The sequence below is a fragment of the Pongo pygmaeus genome, chromosome 1, assembly GCF_028885625.2.
Source record: "Pongo pygmaeus isolate AG05252 chromosome 1, NHGRI_mPonPyg2-v2.0_pri, whole genome shotgun sequence".
NCBI lineage: Eukaryota > Metazoa > Chordata > Mammalia > Primates > Hominidae > Pongo > Pongo pygmaeus.
The window spans coordinates 192,697,882-192,713,755 of NC_072373.2; the positions used below are offsets into that span (position 1 = coordinate 192,697,882).

At 54.1% G+C, this 15,874-nt stretch overlaps 1 protein-coding gene across 4 annotated transcripts; it reads left to right on the top strand.

Annotated features, from left to right (window-relative positions):
• The first annotated feature begins 6,920 nt into the window (after positions 1–6,920).
• Positions 6,921–15,689, top strand: FHL3 (four and a half LIM domains 3). Of its 4 annotated transcripts, none has more exons than XM_054437148.2 (6): positions 6,921–7,137; positions 13,028–13,203; positions 13,311–13,485; positions 14,323–14,492; positions 14,585–14,771; positions 14,896–15,689. In XM_054437148.2, the coding sequence occupies exons 2-6, from the start codon at positions 13,048–13,050 to the stop codon at positions 15,048–15,050; spliced, it is 843 nt and encodes a 280-aa protein (XP_054293123.1). In that variant the 5' UTR covers positions 6,921–7,137; positions 13,028–13,047; the 3' UTR covers positions 15,051–15,689. The 4 variants fall into 4 exon arrangements, with proteins under 4 accessions (XP_054293123.1, XP_054293132.1, XP_054293143.1 ...); XM_054437157.2 differs by having other exon boundaries at positions 6,927–7,057; XM_063665750.1 differs by lacking the exon at positions 6,921–7,137 and adding an exon at positions 7,375–7,488.
• Positions 15,690–15,874: the final 185 nt, after the last annotated feature.

A 15,874-nucleotide genomic window follows, 5' to 3' on the forward strand; every position in this document is an offset into this window, starting at 1 on the left:
TGGGCACCTGAGAACACGTGGCTGGCACTGGCCTCTGTCTGAGCTGGGCTTAGCGTGTGCGCATGTGCAGTCACTTACAGCTCGGCACGGGTTGCTGTATCTAGGAGGTATGTTTAAAGCTAGAGCAGTACGGATTTCACAGTGTTGGGGCTGGCTGGGCTCGGTGGCTCACGCCTGTAATCCCAGCACTTTGGGAGGCCAAGGCAGGCGGATCACGAGGTCAGGAGCCTGCCCAACATGGTGAAACCCCCTCTCTACTTAAAAAAAATACAAAAATTAGCTGTGCTTGGTGGTGCGGGCCTGTAATCCCAGCTACTCGGGAGGCTGAGGCAGGAGAATCACTTGAACCTGGGAGGCACAGGTTGCAGTGAGCCGAGATGGCGCCATTGCACTCCAGCCTGGGCAATAGAGTGAGACTCCGTCTCAAAAAAAAAAAAAAACAGTGTTGGGGCTCGGGACGCGCCACTCCAAAATGTGACTGTGGGAGGCCAGAATATGCCACCACCCCAAAATATATATTTCTCTGGCTTGTTTCTTAAAGCTGGTTATGCTGAGAAACTGCAGACACAGGAGTTGCTCTGAAAAGCTGTCCTTCCTTTTGTAGAAATAAATTTACACCTACAAAGGAAATCTACATTTTTAGTGAGTTATCTGTGTCAAGAAGAGGGCTGACGACTATTACTTCCTGAGAGATTTTATCTCCATAACAGGACATTTCCTCCTCTCACATTCCCATAATATGTGTTGCCACCAGCCCCCAGAGGCCCCATGCCACTATTCTTTTCTGTAACTTGGGACACTATATAAACTTCATCTGACCTGTCCATTTTTTGCTCCTCTACCACAGTGTACAGGAAAAAATATTCTATAGACAGACAAGAGACCTTAAAACCATACCTGGCTCTGCCACTCACTTACAGGCTGTGTGACTTTTGGCAGGTTTCTTGACTTTAATGAGCATCATTTTTCTCAAGCATAAAATGAGGATAATAATAACATGCACTTCTTGCCTTATATTGCTGTCAAGAGCTCATAGTTGAACTGAGGAGTCATATCTGTAAAGAGCATAGAAGGAAATCACCCAATGACAATAGCTGTAAAGTTCTGAGTCCCTCACATCCCTAAAGGAATGGCTGGTTGACGATATGCGAATCAGAGGCAGTACAAGGTAATGACCCATGAGGTGTGTTCTGATGCCACCCCAGTCAAGGTAAAGTTAGATTCACTGAGCCTCCATCTCCCCATCTGTAAAACTCAGGTAATAATAATACTATACCCACAAGACTGTTTTGATGATTAAAAGAAATATGTTGGTTTTTTGGGGTTTTTGTTTTTTGTTTTTTGTTTTTTTTTGAGACAGAGTCTCGCTCTGTTGCCCAGGCTGGAGTGCAGTGGCATCATCTCGACTCACTGCAAGCTCTGCCTCCCGGATTCACGCCATTCTTCTGCCTCAGCCTGCCAACTAGCTGGGACTACAGGTGCCCACCACCACGCCAGGCTAATTTTTTGTATTTTTAGTAGAGACGGGGTTTCACTGTGTTAGCCAGGATGGTCTCGATCTCCTGACCTCGTCATGCACCCGCCTCGGCCTCCCAAAGTGCTAGGATTACAGGCGTGAGCCACCGCGCCCAGCCAAAACGAACTATGTTTAAAGTGCTTAATGCTGTTTTTATTCCTTAGCAAGTTCACAGTAAAATGGAGGTGCTATTGTTATTTTTATTATTACTAAACCTGCTTCTAAGTTTAGAGAGAGGATTGGGCACAGTAGAGCATTCCAGAGGCATTTGGTTTCTTTTCCACCACATGAAACAGGATGTATAATTGCACCCATTTCTCATGACAGGGGTCACTCCTCCAGCTCAGGAGCTCCAGGGAAATCCTTCCCTTAGTCCCCAGAAATGCCAGTCCAGTCGACCAGTGGGCCTGAAAGAGCTGAAAGTATGAGTTTGAGCCTTGCCCATTTAGGGCCTCCTGCATTAACAAAATTCCATCTCGTTTATCACTTACCATTGGAAGACAAGGCCCTTTATAACCTGCCTCATGCCCACCTTTCCAGCCTCATTTCCATTAAGAAGACCAGCTGTCAGGCAGAGTGACTAGGTGGCAGCCCCAGCCACTCCTGCCTCTTCCCCCTGAAGAAGGCACTGGGTGACCAGCATACCCGAGAGAAGCTAGCTCTGTACATTAGACAGGGGGGACCCTGGTGTCAGCCCTGGCTTTATATCTATCACCTATTGGCTTGTGATTTGAGGCTATGATGTCAAACTCTCTGAGCTTGTCTTACTCTGTCAAGTGGTGATGATGATAATAATAACTACCTCTTCTGGTGTTTGTGAGGACAGAAGGAGGTAATGACTACCACGTGGCATGGTGCCCTTCACACAGTCAACATTGAACTACATTAGTTCTCGCTCTGCCCTTCCCACCTCCCATGCTCTGTGAAAGTCACTTACTTATTTCACCCTCTCCACCCACAAATTCAGTGTCCAGCTTGGGGTCACAAGGAAAGTTTCTGGACGGCCAGGCGCAGTGGCTCATGGTTGTAATCACAGCATATTGGGAGGCCAAGGCGGGCAGATCACTTGAGGTCAGGAGTTTGAGACCAGCCTGGCCAACATGATGAAACCCCATCTCTACTAAAAATACAAAAATTAATCGGGTGTAGTGGCGCGTGCCTGTAGTCCCAACTACTCAGGAGGCTGAGGCAGGAGAATAGCTTGAACCTGGGAGGTGGTGGTTGCAGTGAGCCGAGATTGCTCCACTGCACTCCAACCTGGGTGACAGAGCGAGGCTCCATCTTAAAAGAAAAAGAAAAAAATAGAAGAAAGCATCTGGGCAATTTGGAAGAGGTTATCTACCAAGCCTTGAGGCCTGCAAGGGCTCTAGGCAGCCAGTAGGTAAGAGTGAGCAATACACCCAGAGGAAAAAGGCTGTGTTCTCACTAGGGGGAAGGAGGGCCTGTGGTTACAGGCATCAGAGAGTGATTCAGCACTCAGAGGAAACCATGAGAGGCCTGTCAGTAGCCACCCAGGGCCTCCTTTTGAAAACCCTTGCAGAGTGAAAAAACAGCAGGGGTGCCCTAAGCATGAGATAAAGAAGAGTGCGTGGGGACCTCTAGGGTGAGTGAGAGACAACAGGATCCTACTCACCCAAGGCCAGTCATCCAGCTCTCAGGCTCTGCTTCCAGCCCCAGTTCAGACACACCTGTTTCCCAGGGAGGGGGGAGGACAGATAGAAAACAAGAACAGGGAGTCCATGTGGCTGATCCCTGGACTTCCCTGGGGCACGTCCTCCTGGGCCAGCGAAAATAGAGTGAGCAGAGAAATGTGAGCCTCCTGGGGAGTGGAAATTGAGACAGGGAGACACAGCTTCACTGTGGGAGGCTTGCCCCTAGGCCGGTTTCCCTAGCCCAGGTGGCCCAAGCCAGAGAGCTAACTTTCTCTGGCCCCCAGACTCCAAGTCCAAGTAGCTGAACCTTAACATTTGATCATGAAAGTGGGGACTGTCCCCACATATTGACAACCTATTGTGTGCTCTCATCCAATCCTTACAACAATGCTGTGAGGCAGACTCATTCACTTTTCACAGTGAGAAGACTGAGGTTTACAGAGATTAAATGACTACAGATACTAGAGCCTAATGGTGAAGCTCATTTTTGGCATAGGGCACTATGACTTCTGACTGTCCAGATTTGATTTTTTATTTTTATTTTTTTTCCCCGAGACAGAATCTTGCTGTGTCGCCCAGGCTGGAGTGCAGTGGTGCGATCTTGGCTCACTGTAACCTCCTCCTCCTGGGTTCAAGTGATTCTCCTGCCTCAGCCTCCCAAGTAGCTGGGATTACAGGCATGCATCACCACAACCAGCTAATTTTTGTATTCTTAGTAGAGGCAGGGTTTCACCATGTTGGCCAGGCTGGTCTCAAACTCTTGACTTCATGATCCGCCTGCCTCAGCCTCCCAAAGTGCTGAGATTACAGGCGTGAGCCACCACCCCCAGTCAATTTGATTTTTTTTTAATAGAGATCGGGGTCTCATTATGTTGCCAGATCTGGTCTTTTTTTTTTTGAGACGGAGTCTCGCTCTGTCACCCAGGCTGGAGTGCAGTGACACAATCTCGGCTCACTGCAAGCTCCGCCTCCCGGGTTCACGCCATTCTCCTGCCTCAGCCTCCGGAATAGCTGGGACTACAAGCGCCTGCTACCACGCTCGGCTAATTTTTTGTATTTTTAGTAGAGACGGGGTTTCACCATGTTATCCAGGATGGTCTTGATCTCCTGACCTCGTGATCCGCCCGCCTTGGCCTCCCAAAGTCCTGGGATTACAGGCGTGAGCCATCGCGCCTGGCCCAGATCTGGTCTTAAACTGTTGGGTTCAAGCAATCCTCCTGCCTCAGCCTCCCAAAGTGCTGGGATTACAGGCAAGAGCCACTAAGCCTGGCCAACCATTGGGATTTGTATCCTAGTTTTGCCATTATTACCTGTGTCGCCCTTGCCAAGTTACTTAATCTCTCTGTGCCTCCATTTTCTCATCTTTAAAATGAGGATGAAAGTATATATTTAGGCCAGGAATAGTGGCTCATGCCTGTAATCCCAGCACTTTGTGGGGCTGAGGCAAGAGGATCGCTTGAACCCAGGAGTTCAAGACCAGCCTGGGCAACTTAATAAGACCCCTACCTCTATAAAAAATTAAAATTAAAATAAATTAGCTCGGTGTGGTGGCCCACACCTGTAGTCCCAGTTACTTGGGAGACTGAGGTAAGACGATGGCTTGAGCCCAGGAGGTTAAGGTTACAGTGAGCCGTGATTGCACCACTGCACTCCAGCCTGGGTGACACAGCAACACACTGTCTCAAAAACAAACAAATATAGATGCACATATATTTAATAAAGTTATTGAATAATCAGGTATGTTAATATATGTAAAGTGTTTAGGACTGGTGCAAAGAAAGAACTCAGGAAGTACTGGCTCTCATTAAGACTATTTAGTCTCGAGAGATTAGAGCCATGCATCAAGAACAGAGATTCCAATACTCTGCCTTTTATCAGGCCCCTTCTGTACTCTCTCATAACCCCTTGCTTTCTGAAGGCTCCCCACCTTTGCCCTCCCATCCCCCAGAGCTGACCTCCTCTTGGTACCCACTCCACCAAGGCTGAGTAGTCTTCACTGCACTCCCCTGGTCTGGGAGTCCCTTACACCTGCAAGATACATCCCAGAGAGGCTGGGCATGGTCGCTCATGCCTGTGGTCCCAGCACTTTGGGAGGCTGGGGCAGGCAGATCAGATCTCGAGGTCAGGAGTTTGAGACCAGCCTGGCCAATATGGTGAAACCCCGTCTCTACTAAAAATACAAAAAAAAAATTTAGCCGGGTGTGGTGGCGCGCACCTGCAGTCCCAGCTACTTGGGAGGCTGAGGTAGAAGAATCGCTTGAACCTGGGAGGTGGAGGTTGTAGTGAGCCGAGATTGCGCCACTGCACTCTGGCCTGGGCAACAGAGCAAGCCTCCGTCTCAAAAAAAAAAAAAAAAAAAAAAAAAAATCCCAGAAAAAGGCCCCATCCATGGGCTGGATGCTCACTGCCTGGACTCCAGATAGCAGATGCCTGTGATCCAAACCGAGGATGTTAGAGGGGAATACATACTGAAGCAGTGTCTGCTATCCATTCATTCATCAGATGTTTATTATGTGCCGGTTATTGGAGTAAGTACTGAGAAGGCAGCGGGGAACAAAACGGAGCCCTGCCTTCATGGCTCTTACCATTTAGGCAACAACAGCAATAATAAGCAAGCAATGATTTAATTTTGAAAGGAAACCAGGCCTGGTGGGTGACTTGGGACCCAGGAACCCAGGCATGACACAGAGATGGGACGGAAAGTTTCTCAGGAGCCCCAGCCTGGGAGGGTGTTAGTTCCTCCGTGAGAGCTCTGCTACACCCAGCCTGGGGTGTGGGGAGGCCTCTGTGGGCACCTGAATCTTCACTCTAGATGCTAAGGTTATTCCGGGGTTGGTTTGTTGTCTCTTGTTTCCTCAAACAGCACAGTAGAGTCTCCTGCCTCCCTCCCTCCCCCACCCCTTCCAGACCGAGGCTATTTATTCCTAGTGACAAGCCTGAGGATCCCAGGGGGGGTGGCCTTAAGGACCTGGAGGGGCCTCATGTCCCTAGCAGGCGCCAGTCCTCCCTCATGGACACAGGGAGGAAGCCAGAGGCTCAGACACCGCAGAGGTCCCCTCCCCTCTCCTCCACCACCCCTGCGGTGCCCCATCCTCTCACACTCCTCACACCCCACCCTAGAAGCCCAAAGATCATGGGGCCGAGGATTAGGGTCTCCCCTGGGCCTCAAAGGTCAAAACTATTCCTGGGCACTGCGGAAACCCAGGCAAGGCGGACTTCTCAGTGTCAGGAGGCTGCTGGAAGTGGGGAGGTGGTTACCCCTGTTTTTGCTACTCAAAGTTGTGGAATAAAACCCTTTGGAGGTCAAGGCCCTATGGTGGGGAGGGGTCCTCTCTTCGTCCCATGTTTTCAGAGAACACCTTGGTGCCCGCTGACAGGCTCATAACAGCAGAGTCAAAACGTCCTCCTCCAGGCTGGATTAAGGCCGGGCTGAGTGTCACCCCTAGGGGTAAGGTGAAGGGGTGGGGGGATCCGAGGAGGCCAGAGGACTCCCCGAGTGGACCATGGTCTGCGGGGTCTGGTGTCGCCGGCCTGAGATGGAATACAGCAGTCTCCCTCTGGCAGCTGGGGATGGGGGGTGGGAGGGGAGGAGAGCAGAGGCTGCGGGGAGGGGACAGGGGCGGGGTCCCAGCCGCTTGAAGGTTGGGAGAGCCAGGTTAGGCCGGGCGGGAGGAGGGGGCCGGGCCGACTGGTGGCCGAAAGGGAGGTGGGGGCGGGGTCTGGCCCCCGCGGCGGGCTGGGGGGCCGGGGGCGGGGTCCGGGCGGGGCGGGCCCGCGCTCACTTCCTCGGGGAGGGGTTGGGGCCGCGCTCCCACTCGCCCACACGGTCCGTCTGCAGTCGGCAGCCTCGCCGGCAGCTTGCTCGGCCCCCGCTTGGCCCGGCCCGCAGGTAGGAGCCGCCGAGGGACGCGGCGCCCGGTTCCCGGCCCCGCCTGCGCCGCGCTCCCCGCTCCCGCCGCCCGCTTCGAGGTGAGCGCCCCGCCGACCCCGGCTCCCAGCCCTGGCGGTCCGCCCCCGCGCCCAGGCCGGGGAGCGAAGGGACCCGCGGAGGGCTGAGGCCAGCCGCGGCCCCGGTCCCCTGTACCCGCCGGGGCGCTGGCCACGGGTGCCCGGGGCACGCCGAGCCCGGGAGAGCGCCCGCCGGGACTGGACCCCTCCGGGCTGCCGGGCGGGGCGGGGGCGGGGGCGGTAGCGAGAGTTGGGCGGGGGATGGGGGCTAAGTTTGAAATAGAAAAGCCGGAGAGAGACAGACAGACCGACCAGAAGCGCTGGAGAAACAGAGGTTCTCGGAAAGCCCGGTGGAGCGAGAGACCGAGGCAGGCAGGGACTCGAGGCACAGGAGGCTACCGAGACCATTGAAACAAGGACACACCGGGCGTACAGAGTTACCGGTGGACAGACCCGAGGCATGGGGGCCGTCCTAGGCTTTGTGGAGCATTTTCAGAAAAAGCATACGTGGGACCCCAGCGAACACATTCCCTAGGGCCCTTCCCCGGGCCTTGGAGGTGCCCTGAGGCTTGGGCGTCATTGGCCTCATGCTGAATCTGCTCTCTGAGGCCTGCAGAGACGCTCAGAGACTAGAGACAGACATTCAGGCATGCAGAGGTGGCGAAAGAGACTTGGATGCAGAGACAGAGAAAGGGAGGTGGTGGGGATTGAGACATTCAGCCATGTGGACAAGAAGAGACCAAGACTTGAGATCCACAGAGGCATGGGCCCCCTGGGGGACAGCCAGTCAAGATACAGAGCCGTCCAAAACCTAAAGACAGAGGCTGAAGTGTGCCCAGACACAAAGATGCTGAGTGAAGCAGAGACTGAGACTAAGTGGGAGCAGAGAGACCTAGGTGGGCTGACAGCTTCCAGGACAGCCCCTGACTTACCCAGGCCTGAACCATTGGGAGGTGAGGCTGTGGGGAAACAGAAACTCTGAGCCCCACCGATCCCCCATGAGGCAGAGGCCCTGAGACAGTAAGTTCGAGATCAAGAAGAGCCCCATGCACACACACAGCCACCAAGACGGCCCCAACTTATTTTTAAACTCAAATCTTGGACGGGCTGCCTCAGCCCTGGGGGACCCAGGGTGAATGAACTGTTCCTCTCCTGTCCCCAGAGCAGCTGTGGGATCTTGCTCCCCAGCCCCCTTCCCTAAACTTCTCTGACTTCCAGGCCACATGGGGGAGAGCAGAGCTTGGGGTTGGTGCCCGGTAGCAGAGGGTGAGGGTTGAGGGAGTTGGATTTCTCCCCTTAAGTCTCCTGTCAGCTTCTAGAAGGTGGGGGAGGGGTCTGTTCTGATCCTGACTCACAGCTGTGGGACCTGGCCAGGGTCCTCCTGGACAGTGGGCATGTTGGGGGTGGGGGACAGAAGGATTGAATGGTTGGCATGGGGCATTGGAAAGGCTTCTGGGTGTCTTCCAATCACAGGGCTAGCAGCTGAGGAGAAGAGCCAGGCTCTGGTGCATCTCCTGTTCCCCTGCCCTTAAAAGCTGACCATCCCCATCGTCATCATCCCCTTCATCACCAGGGCAGCATTTTTAGGGAGAGGGAAGAGCTCTGGGCTGGGAGGCAGGGGACCTGGGTCCTGATCGGGACCTTGGGCATGAGCCTGCTCTATTCCTGGCTTCCTTGTGCTCAGCTGTAAAATGGGGATGATACTCTGTCCTGCCTGCCTTTCGTGAGATCTGATGAGATTGTGGTGGGCATGGACGTTGTGAGTGGCAAAGCAGCATGCAGGTGTCTACATCCGTGGATCTGCGTGAGAGATCTCAAGAGTTATGCTTACTAGAGTCAGGCTGACCGGGCTGGAGCGACCACTGTCCTCACTGGTGTCCTCAGCAAGCCCTATGGGCCTGGGGCCTCCTATTCTCTCCCTGCGCCTACGCTGAGAATGTCCAGGTCAAATTTCAGACCAGGCTGGGCACAGTGGCTCACGCCTGTAACCCCAGCACTTTGGAAGGCTGAGGCCAGAAGATCACTTGAGGCCAGGAGTTCAAGACCACCCTGGGCAACATAGTGAGAACCCCATCTCTACAAAAAATAGAAAAACCTAGCTGGGCATGGTGGCACGTGGCTGTAGTCCCAACTACTCAGGAGGCTGAGGCAGGTGGCTTGCTTGAGCCCAGAGTTGTTTTTTTGTTGTTGTTTTGTTTTGTTTTGAGACAGAGTTTTGCTGTTGTAGCCCAGGCTGGAGTGTAATGACATGATCTTGGCTCACTGCAACCTTCACCTCCTCGGTTCAAGCAATTCTCCTGCCTCAGCATCCTGAGTAGCTGGGATTACAGGCGCCCGCCACCATGCCTAGTTAATTTTTGTATTTTTAGTAGAGATGGGTTTTCACCATGTTGGCCAGGCTGGTCTTGAACTCCTGACCTCAGGTGATCCACCGGCCTTAACCTCCCAAAGTGCTGGGATTACAGGTGTGAGCCACCTCACCTGGCTGAGCCCAGAAGTTTGAGGCTGCTATGAGCCATGATTGTGCCACTGCACTCCAGCCCTGGCAACAGAGTGAGACCCCAACTCAAAACAAAGAAAACCAAAAAGGCTGAGCCGACACCAGCCTGGCCAACATGGCGAAACTCTCCATCTCTACTAAAAATACAAAAATTAGCTGGGTATGGTCGTGCCCTCCTGTAATCCCAGCTACTTGGGAGGCTGAGGCAGAAGAATCGCTTGAACCTGGGAGGTGGAGATTGCAGTGAGCCAAGATGGAGTTACTGCACTCCACTCTGGGTGACAGAGTGAGACCCTCTCTCAAAAAAAAAAAAATCTGAGCTAGCACGGTGGCTCACGCCTGTAATCCCAGCACTTTGGGAACCCAAGGCAAGAGGATAGCTTGAGCCCAGGAGTTTGAGACCAGCCTGCGCAGCATATTGAGACCCCATCTCTATTTAAAAATTCCAGTCCAGGCAGGGTGCGGTGGCTCATGCCTGTAATCCCAGCACTTTGGGAGGCTGAGGCAGGGAGATCATGAGGTCAGGAGTTCGAGACCATCCTAAGACGGTGAAACCCCGTCTCTACTAAAAATACAAAAAATTAGCCGGGTGTGGTAGCAGGTGCCTGTAGTCCCAGCTACTCAGGAGGCTGAGGGAGGAGAATCACTTGAATCCGGGAGGTGGAGGTTGCAGTGAGCCGAGATTGCACCACTGCACTCCAGCCTGGGCGACAGAGTGAGACTCCGTCTCAAAAAAAAAAAAAAAAAAATTCCAGTCCAGCTCCTTGACCCAGACCTGCGTGTGAAACTGCTATCTGGCCCCAGTATGACTGAGGGAGCTAATAGTAAAATACTAATAGCTACCATTTTCTGAATATTTATTATCTGCCAGGTGCTTTACAAGTATCATCACATTTAAGCCTGACAACAACCTTAGGAGGTAGGAAGTGGTAGTATCTCATTTAATTAGATGGGAAAACAGGCTTAGGGATTTGCCCAAGATCACCCAGCCAGTAAGTGCAGGAGCCAGGATTCAAACCTTACAGCTTGAGCTGCTCCATACACCATAGCCAGTTACGCAGTCATTCTGAGCTCCAGGAGGTTCACTGGGAGGTGCCTTGTTAGGGGAGATTGTTGGAGGTGCAGGGTTGTGAGCCATCTGTAGAGGAGCAGTCTCTGCCAAACCCCGCCCCACTGCCAGTCAGGAAGGAATACAAGGCTGGCTCCCCCAGCCTTGCCAGGGAAAAGGGCAGGGAGAGGGGTATGGGCAGAGACAGGTGGGCCTTGTTGGTGCCCTTTACTCTGTCCTCACCAGAGCCCAGCTGGATAGACTAGGGCATTGGGGGATTCTGGGAAGGAAATAGAAGCCATGCCCATACCCTATTTGGGTTGCCCTGGTTTCGGAGTGCTGACTGTCTCTCAGGGGGTGGACCCAAATCTAGCCTGGGCCTGAGAAGGTGGCAGCCACAGTAGGCCAAGCCAAGAAGGAAGGAAGAGGCCCAGGCACCCCCTGTGGACGCATTCCACCTGTGTGGCCCCCTGCTGCCCCATGGCTGACAGCCCAGGCAATCCTCAGATGTTGGGCCAGAGGAAACCTGGGCCTGAGTGGCAGGAAGGGGGCTGAGAAAGAGGAGTATCTTCTCTACCCTACACCATAGCCCCCAGCCCAGGAGTTCCAGCTCTAAAGACCCTGGCCCCTGGTGGCCTCATGCCCTGGCCTGGAGCGCAAGCTGGCTGTTCTCCCATTGCACAGAGGCTTGATGTATGGAGAGTCAGGCTTCCAAGCTGGGGGCATCTGCTGGTGCCTGGAGTCTGAACTTCAAGCCAGAGCAGTGCTTGTTGTCAAGAATTTTGCACTGGGGGTGGATGAGAAAAGGAGGACTTTTCCTTCAGCTTGAGCCAGGGCAGGCCCTGGCGACTGCCAGCACTGGGGCCTTGTGGGAGAGTGGGTTGGTGGATTCCTTTGTGTGTCCCTGTAACTTTCCCGGGCTCATCCACAGCTGTGAGAACATCTCCTTCCTATGGGTCCTGGTGGTTCTTCTCCACTACCCCAGGATCCCAGCCCTTAGAGAGCAGGCTTCATGATGGAGGAGAGCAGGGGTGGGAGCTCTGACTTTGGGGCTAGAGACTGGAATCCAGGGCAGCAGAAAGGTCTGGGAACCCCACTTCCCTACCGCTCCACTCCCTAGGCTCCTGTTCCAGAGGCAGCTGTGTGGATGACCTCATCCCACAAACATGCTTTGTTCCTGAGAAAATGGAAAGTGTCTGAGGTTTGGTCGGGGGCTGGGTGTCTCCAGCAGCAGCTCTCAGGGCTCCCCCTTGTCCTACTCCCCACCCAAGATGGGGCCTGATTGGGGAGAAAATGTCTTCACTGGCTCTTGCTCTCTCTCCTTTCAGCTCCCTAGTCCCAAACCCTGAGAAATCAGAAAAGGTGGGAGAGACCTTCTCTCCCAGAGGCAGTGGGAGGGAAATCATGACCCCAGGGGATGGAAAGATCCTGGGGTTTTGCCAGATGCTAGCAGGAGGTGGCAGGGGGCACACTGCACTCCCAGTCTGTCTCCAGTTCCCCTCTGCCTCCCCCGACACTTCATTTTCCTTTTTTCTCCCCATTGCTGGCAAAACCTGACATCTGGCCATCTGTGCCGCCACAGCTGCTGCAGATGTTACAGGCCAAGGCTGTCCAAGCTGGTGTGACCAGAGACACAGCGGGGGTGGGGGGATGAGGGCAGAGGGTCTAGCTGGGGAAGCCTGGCTGTGTCCAGCTTGCAGGATTTCCTTCCTGCTTGAACCTAAGCTGAGCCTCTGAAGTTCCCATTGCTTGGCTGATTCCCTGGGAGGGAAGGCCCAACCTCTCACACTGGCCTTTTCCACCATTCATCAGTCCAGCACCTCTCTAGCATTCCACTGTTTTCTGAATTAGGAGGGGCCAGGCACAGCCCATTACCGTCTCTAAGTTCCGTACTCCAGAGCTCTGGGTAAGGGTTCCTTTATCCATATTCCTAAAGTCCCATCCTGGGAGTCAGGAGAGGCTAGGAGTACTGCTCGTAAGGAGTAGAGTGGGGTGGCTCCCTGCCCCTGCTTCTCCCACGCTGGGGACAGTCGGGACAGTGGAGGCTAAACGCTGGCTGGGGCAGGAAATGAGTCACTGACCCAGGAAAAGCCCCCTCCCCCTAGATCTGCTAGGGCCTAGATAAGAAAACAACTTCTGCTTCCTGGTTTTTTTTCTGACCTCTTCCTACCCCAGTTAAATACAGAAAGAAACATGTGGGATTCCTGGTTTCCCGGAAGCACCCCTTCCCCATCCCCACCCACTCTGAACTGGCATTTCCTATGCCGAGTCTCTTGCTGTGTTTTGAATGCAGAGGCCTCTTTGCCAGGAGCCAAGCCACAGCCTCTCTGTGTGACCCCAGTTCCACCTTGTGCTCCTAACAGGGTTCTCTCCCCTTGCCACCATGAGTGAGTCATTTGACTGTGCAAAATGCAGCGAGTCCCTGTATGGACGCAAGTACATCCAGACAGACAGCGGCCCCTACTGTGTGCCCTGCTATGACAATACCTTTGCCAACACCTGTGCTGAGTGCCAGCAGCTTATCGGGCATGACTCGAGGGTAAGGAGAGGGCCAGGCCAGGCAGGAGGTGGGTGGTGACCGGTGGAAGGGGCAAAGGATGGATCCACGAGGCCTGGGTGCCAGTGCCCCCGCTGTGTTCCCCACAGGAGCTGTTCTATGAAGACCGCCATTTCCACGAGGGCTGCTTCCGCTGCTGCCGCTGCCAGCGCTCACTAGCCGATGAACCCTTCACCTGCCAGGACAGTGAGCTGCTCTGCAATGACTGCTACTGCAGTGCATTTTCCTCGCAGTGTTCTGCCTGTGGGGAAACTGTCATGCCTGGTATGTCTTCAGGGGCTCATCTTGTGTGAGAACTGGCATCTGCGTAGGGTCTTTGCATGTGTCTGATACATGGAGACTTGGTCTGTGTAAAGACCTGCATACACAGCATGTTTCTGGAAATTTAGTATATGCGGGATCTGTTTGCCTGGTATACTCCTGGGGGCTACTATGTGCAGGCAGATTGACACATGTGATACATACTTGGGGGCTTAGCATGTGTGAATATCTGCATGTTTAGTACAGGTAGGAACTAGAGGTGTGCTGAGACTGTCATGCTTGGTGCACTGGGTCTTAGTGTGTGCAGAGGCAGATAAACAGAGGGCTTAACATGTGTGGGGACCTGCATGCCTAATAGAAATGCTGGGACTCAGCACCTATGGAGAATGGTGTGCCAAGGAGATGCGAGGGCTTAGCATGTACTGAACCTGTCATGCCCAGGGCATTAGAACTTTGTGTGGGCAGATACTTACTTGCCTGGTACATGTGGGGTCCCGTGTGAGTGCTAAAATCATCACATCTGTTATATGAGGGCTTAGCTCGTAGTGAGACTTCATGACTGTTACATGGAGGCTTGATGTGTGCTGAAATTGTCATCTCTGGGACATATGGGGGCTTAACATAGGCCAAAACCCTCGTGTCTAGCTGGGTCATCATGTCCAGTGTCTGGGGAGAGGTTAGCATGTGTAATATACATAGGGCAGGGGGGTTCTTGCTGCATGTGCACGGACACCACCCTGCTCACGCTGAGAGAGGAGTGGAGACTCCTGGGGGAATTACAGAGGGTGGCCCTCAGGAGCATGGGACACAACCTCTAAATGGGACCCCTGTTCCCCACAGGGTCCCGGAAGCTGGAGTACGGAGGCCAGACATGGCATGAGCACTGCTTCCTGTGCAGTGGCTGTGAGCAGCCACTGGGCTCCCGTTCTTTTGTGCCCGACAAGGGTGCTCACTACTGCGTGCCCTGCTATGAGAACAAGTTTGCTCCTCGCTGCGCCCGCTGCAGCAAGGTGGGGGCTGGGCCAGCCAGGTGGGGGTGAGTGAGGCCTGTTGTGGGGTGGAAATCCGCACTCATACCTACTAATGGATGCTGCCCCCACAGACGCTGACACAGGGTGGAGTGACATACCGTGATCAGCCGTGGCATCGAGAATGTCTGGTCTGTACCGGGTGCCAGACGCCCCTGGCAGGGCAGCAGTTCACCTCCCGGGATGAAGATCCATACTGTGTGGCCTGTTTTGGAGAACTCTTTGCACCTAAGTGCAGCAGCTGCAAGCGCCCCATCGTAGGTGGGACAAGGGTCAAAGAACGGAGTGGGTAGGGTGCAGGCAAGGGAGTGGGATGTGGTATTGGGTGAGGTTGAGGGCCGGACCATCCCCAGATCTGCAGAGCTAACTTCCAGCCTCCCTCCAGGACTCGGTGGAGGCAAGTATGTGTCCTTTGAAGACCGACACTGGCACCACAACTGCTTCTCCTGCGCCCGCTGCTCTACCTCCCTGGTGGGCCAAGGCTTCATACCGGATGGAGACCAAGTGCTCTGCCAGGGCTGTAGCCAGGCAGGGCCCTGAGTCAGGGCTCCTGGACCCAGGCTTTCCCATATCACGGGCCCAGGACTGTGGCTCCTTTTCTAAACCATCTCTGGGACTCAGCACCCCCCGCCAAAACAAATGGGTCTCCTTCTGGGCTCCAGGATTGTCTCCCCACTCCAGCATCCCCAAACTGGTACCCCCTGACCCAGGCCCCCAAACCTGGGCTCTTATAGAGCCTCCATGAGTCAAGCCCCCTCCCCACACCTGGACTCCAGAACTCACCCTCTCCCCTGCAGTCTGGGTTCCCAGACTGAGTCCTCTCCCCAAATCAGGGCTCTGTCAGACCCCAACCCTCCAAACCTGGACTCTGGGACTTAGGCCCCCTTAAATCTAGACTTCTCTTTATAGGTTTTAGGTCTCCTATGGGTGCCTGAGAAGTCCTCAAAAGTGGACTGTTCTCAGGCTTGACCCGCCCCACCCCATCCCCAGGGTTGAGGCTGTAGGGGCAGCAGATCAGGAGCCCACTGATTAGGGGACCCTAGGGTACAGGGTGCTGCCCAGCTGGTCGCCACCGAGTGTCTTCTCATGTTATTTCAGCTCCATTTTGCCCATAGATGGGCAGAGGGGTGAGATTGGCTCACCCCCCTTCCAGATTCTGCAATAAAGCGGTGTGAGGAAGCAGGGGCCTCCGTGTGTGTGTGTGTGTGTGTGTGTGTGTGTGTGTGCGCGCGCAGAGGGGTGAGATTGGCTCACCCCCCTTCCAGATTCTGCAATAAAGCGGTGTGAGGAAGCAGGGGCCTCCGTGTGTGTGTGTGTGTGTGTGTGTGTGTGTGTGTGTGTGCGCGCGCAGAGGGGTGAGATTG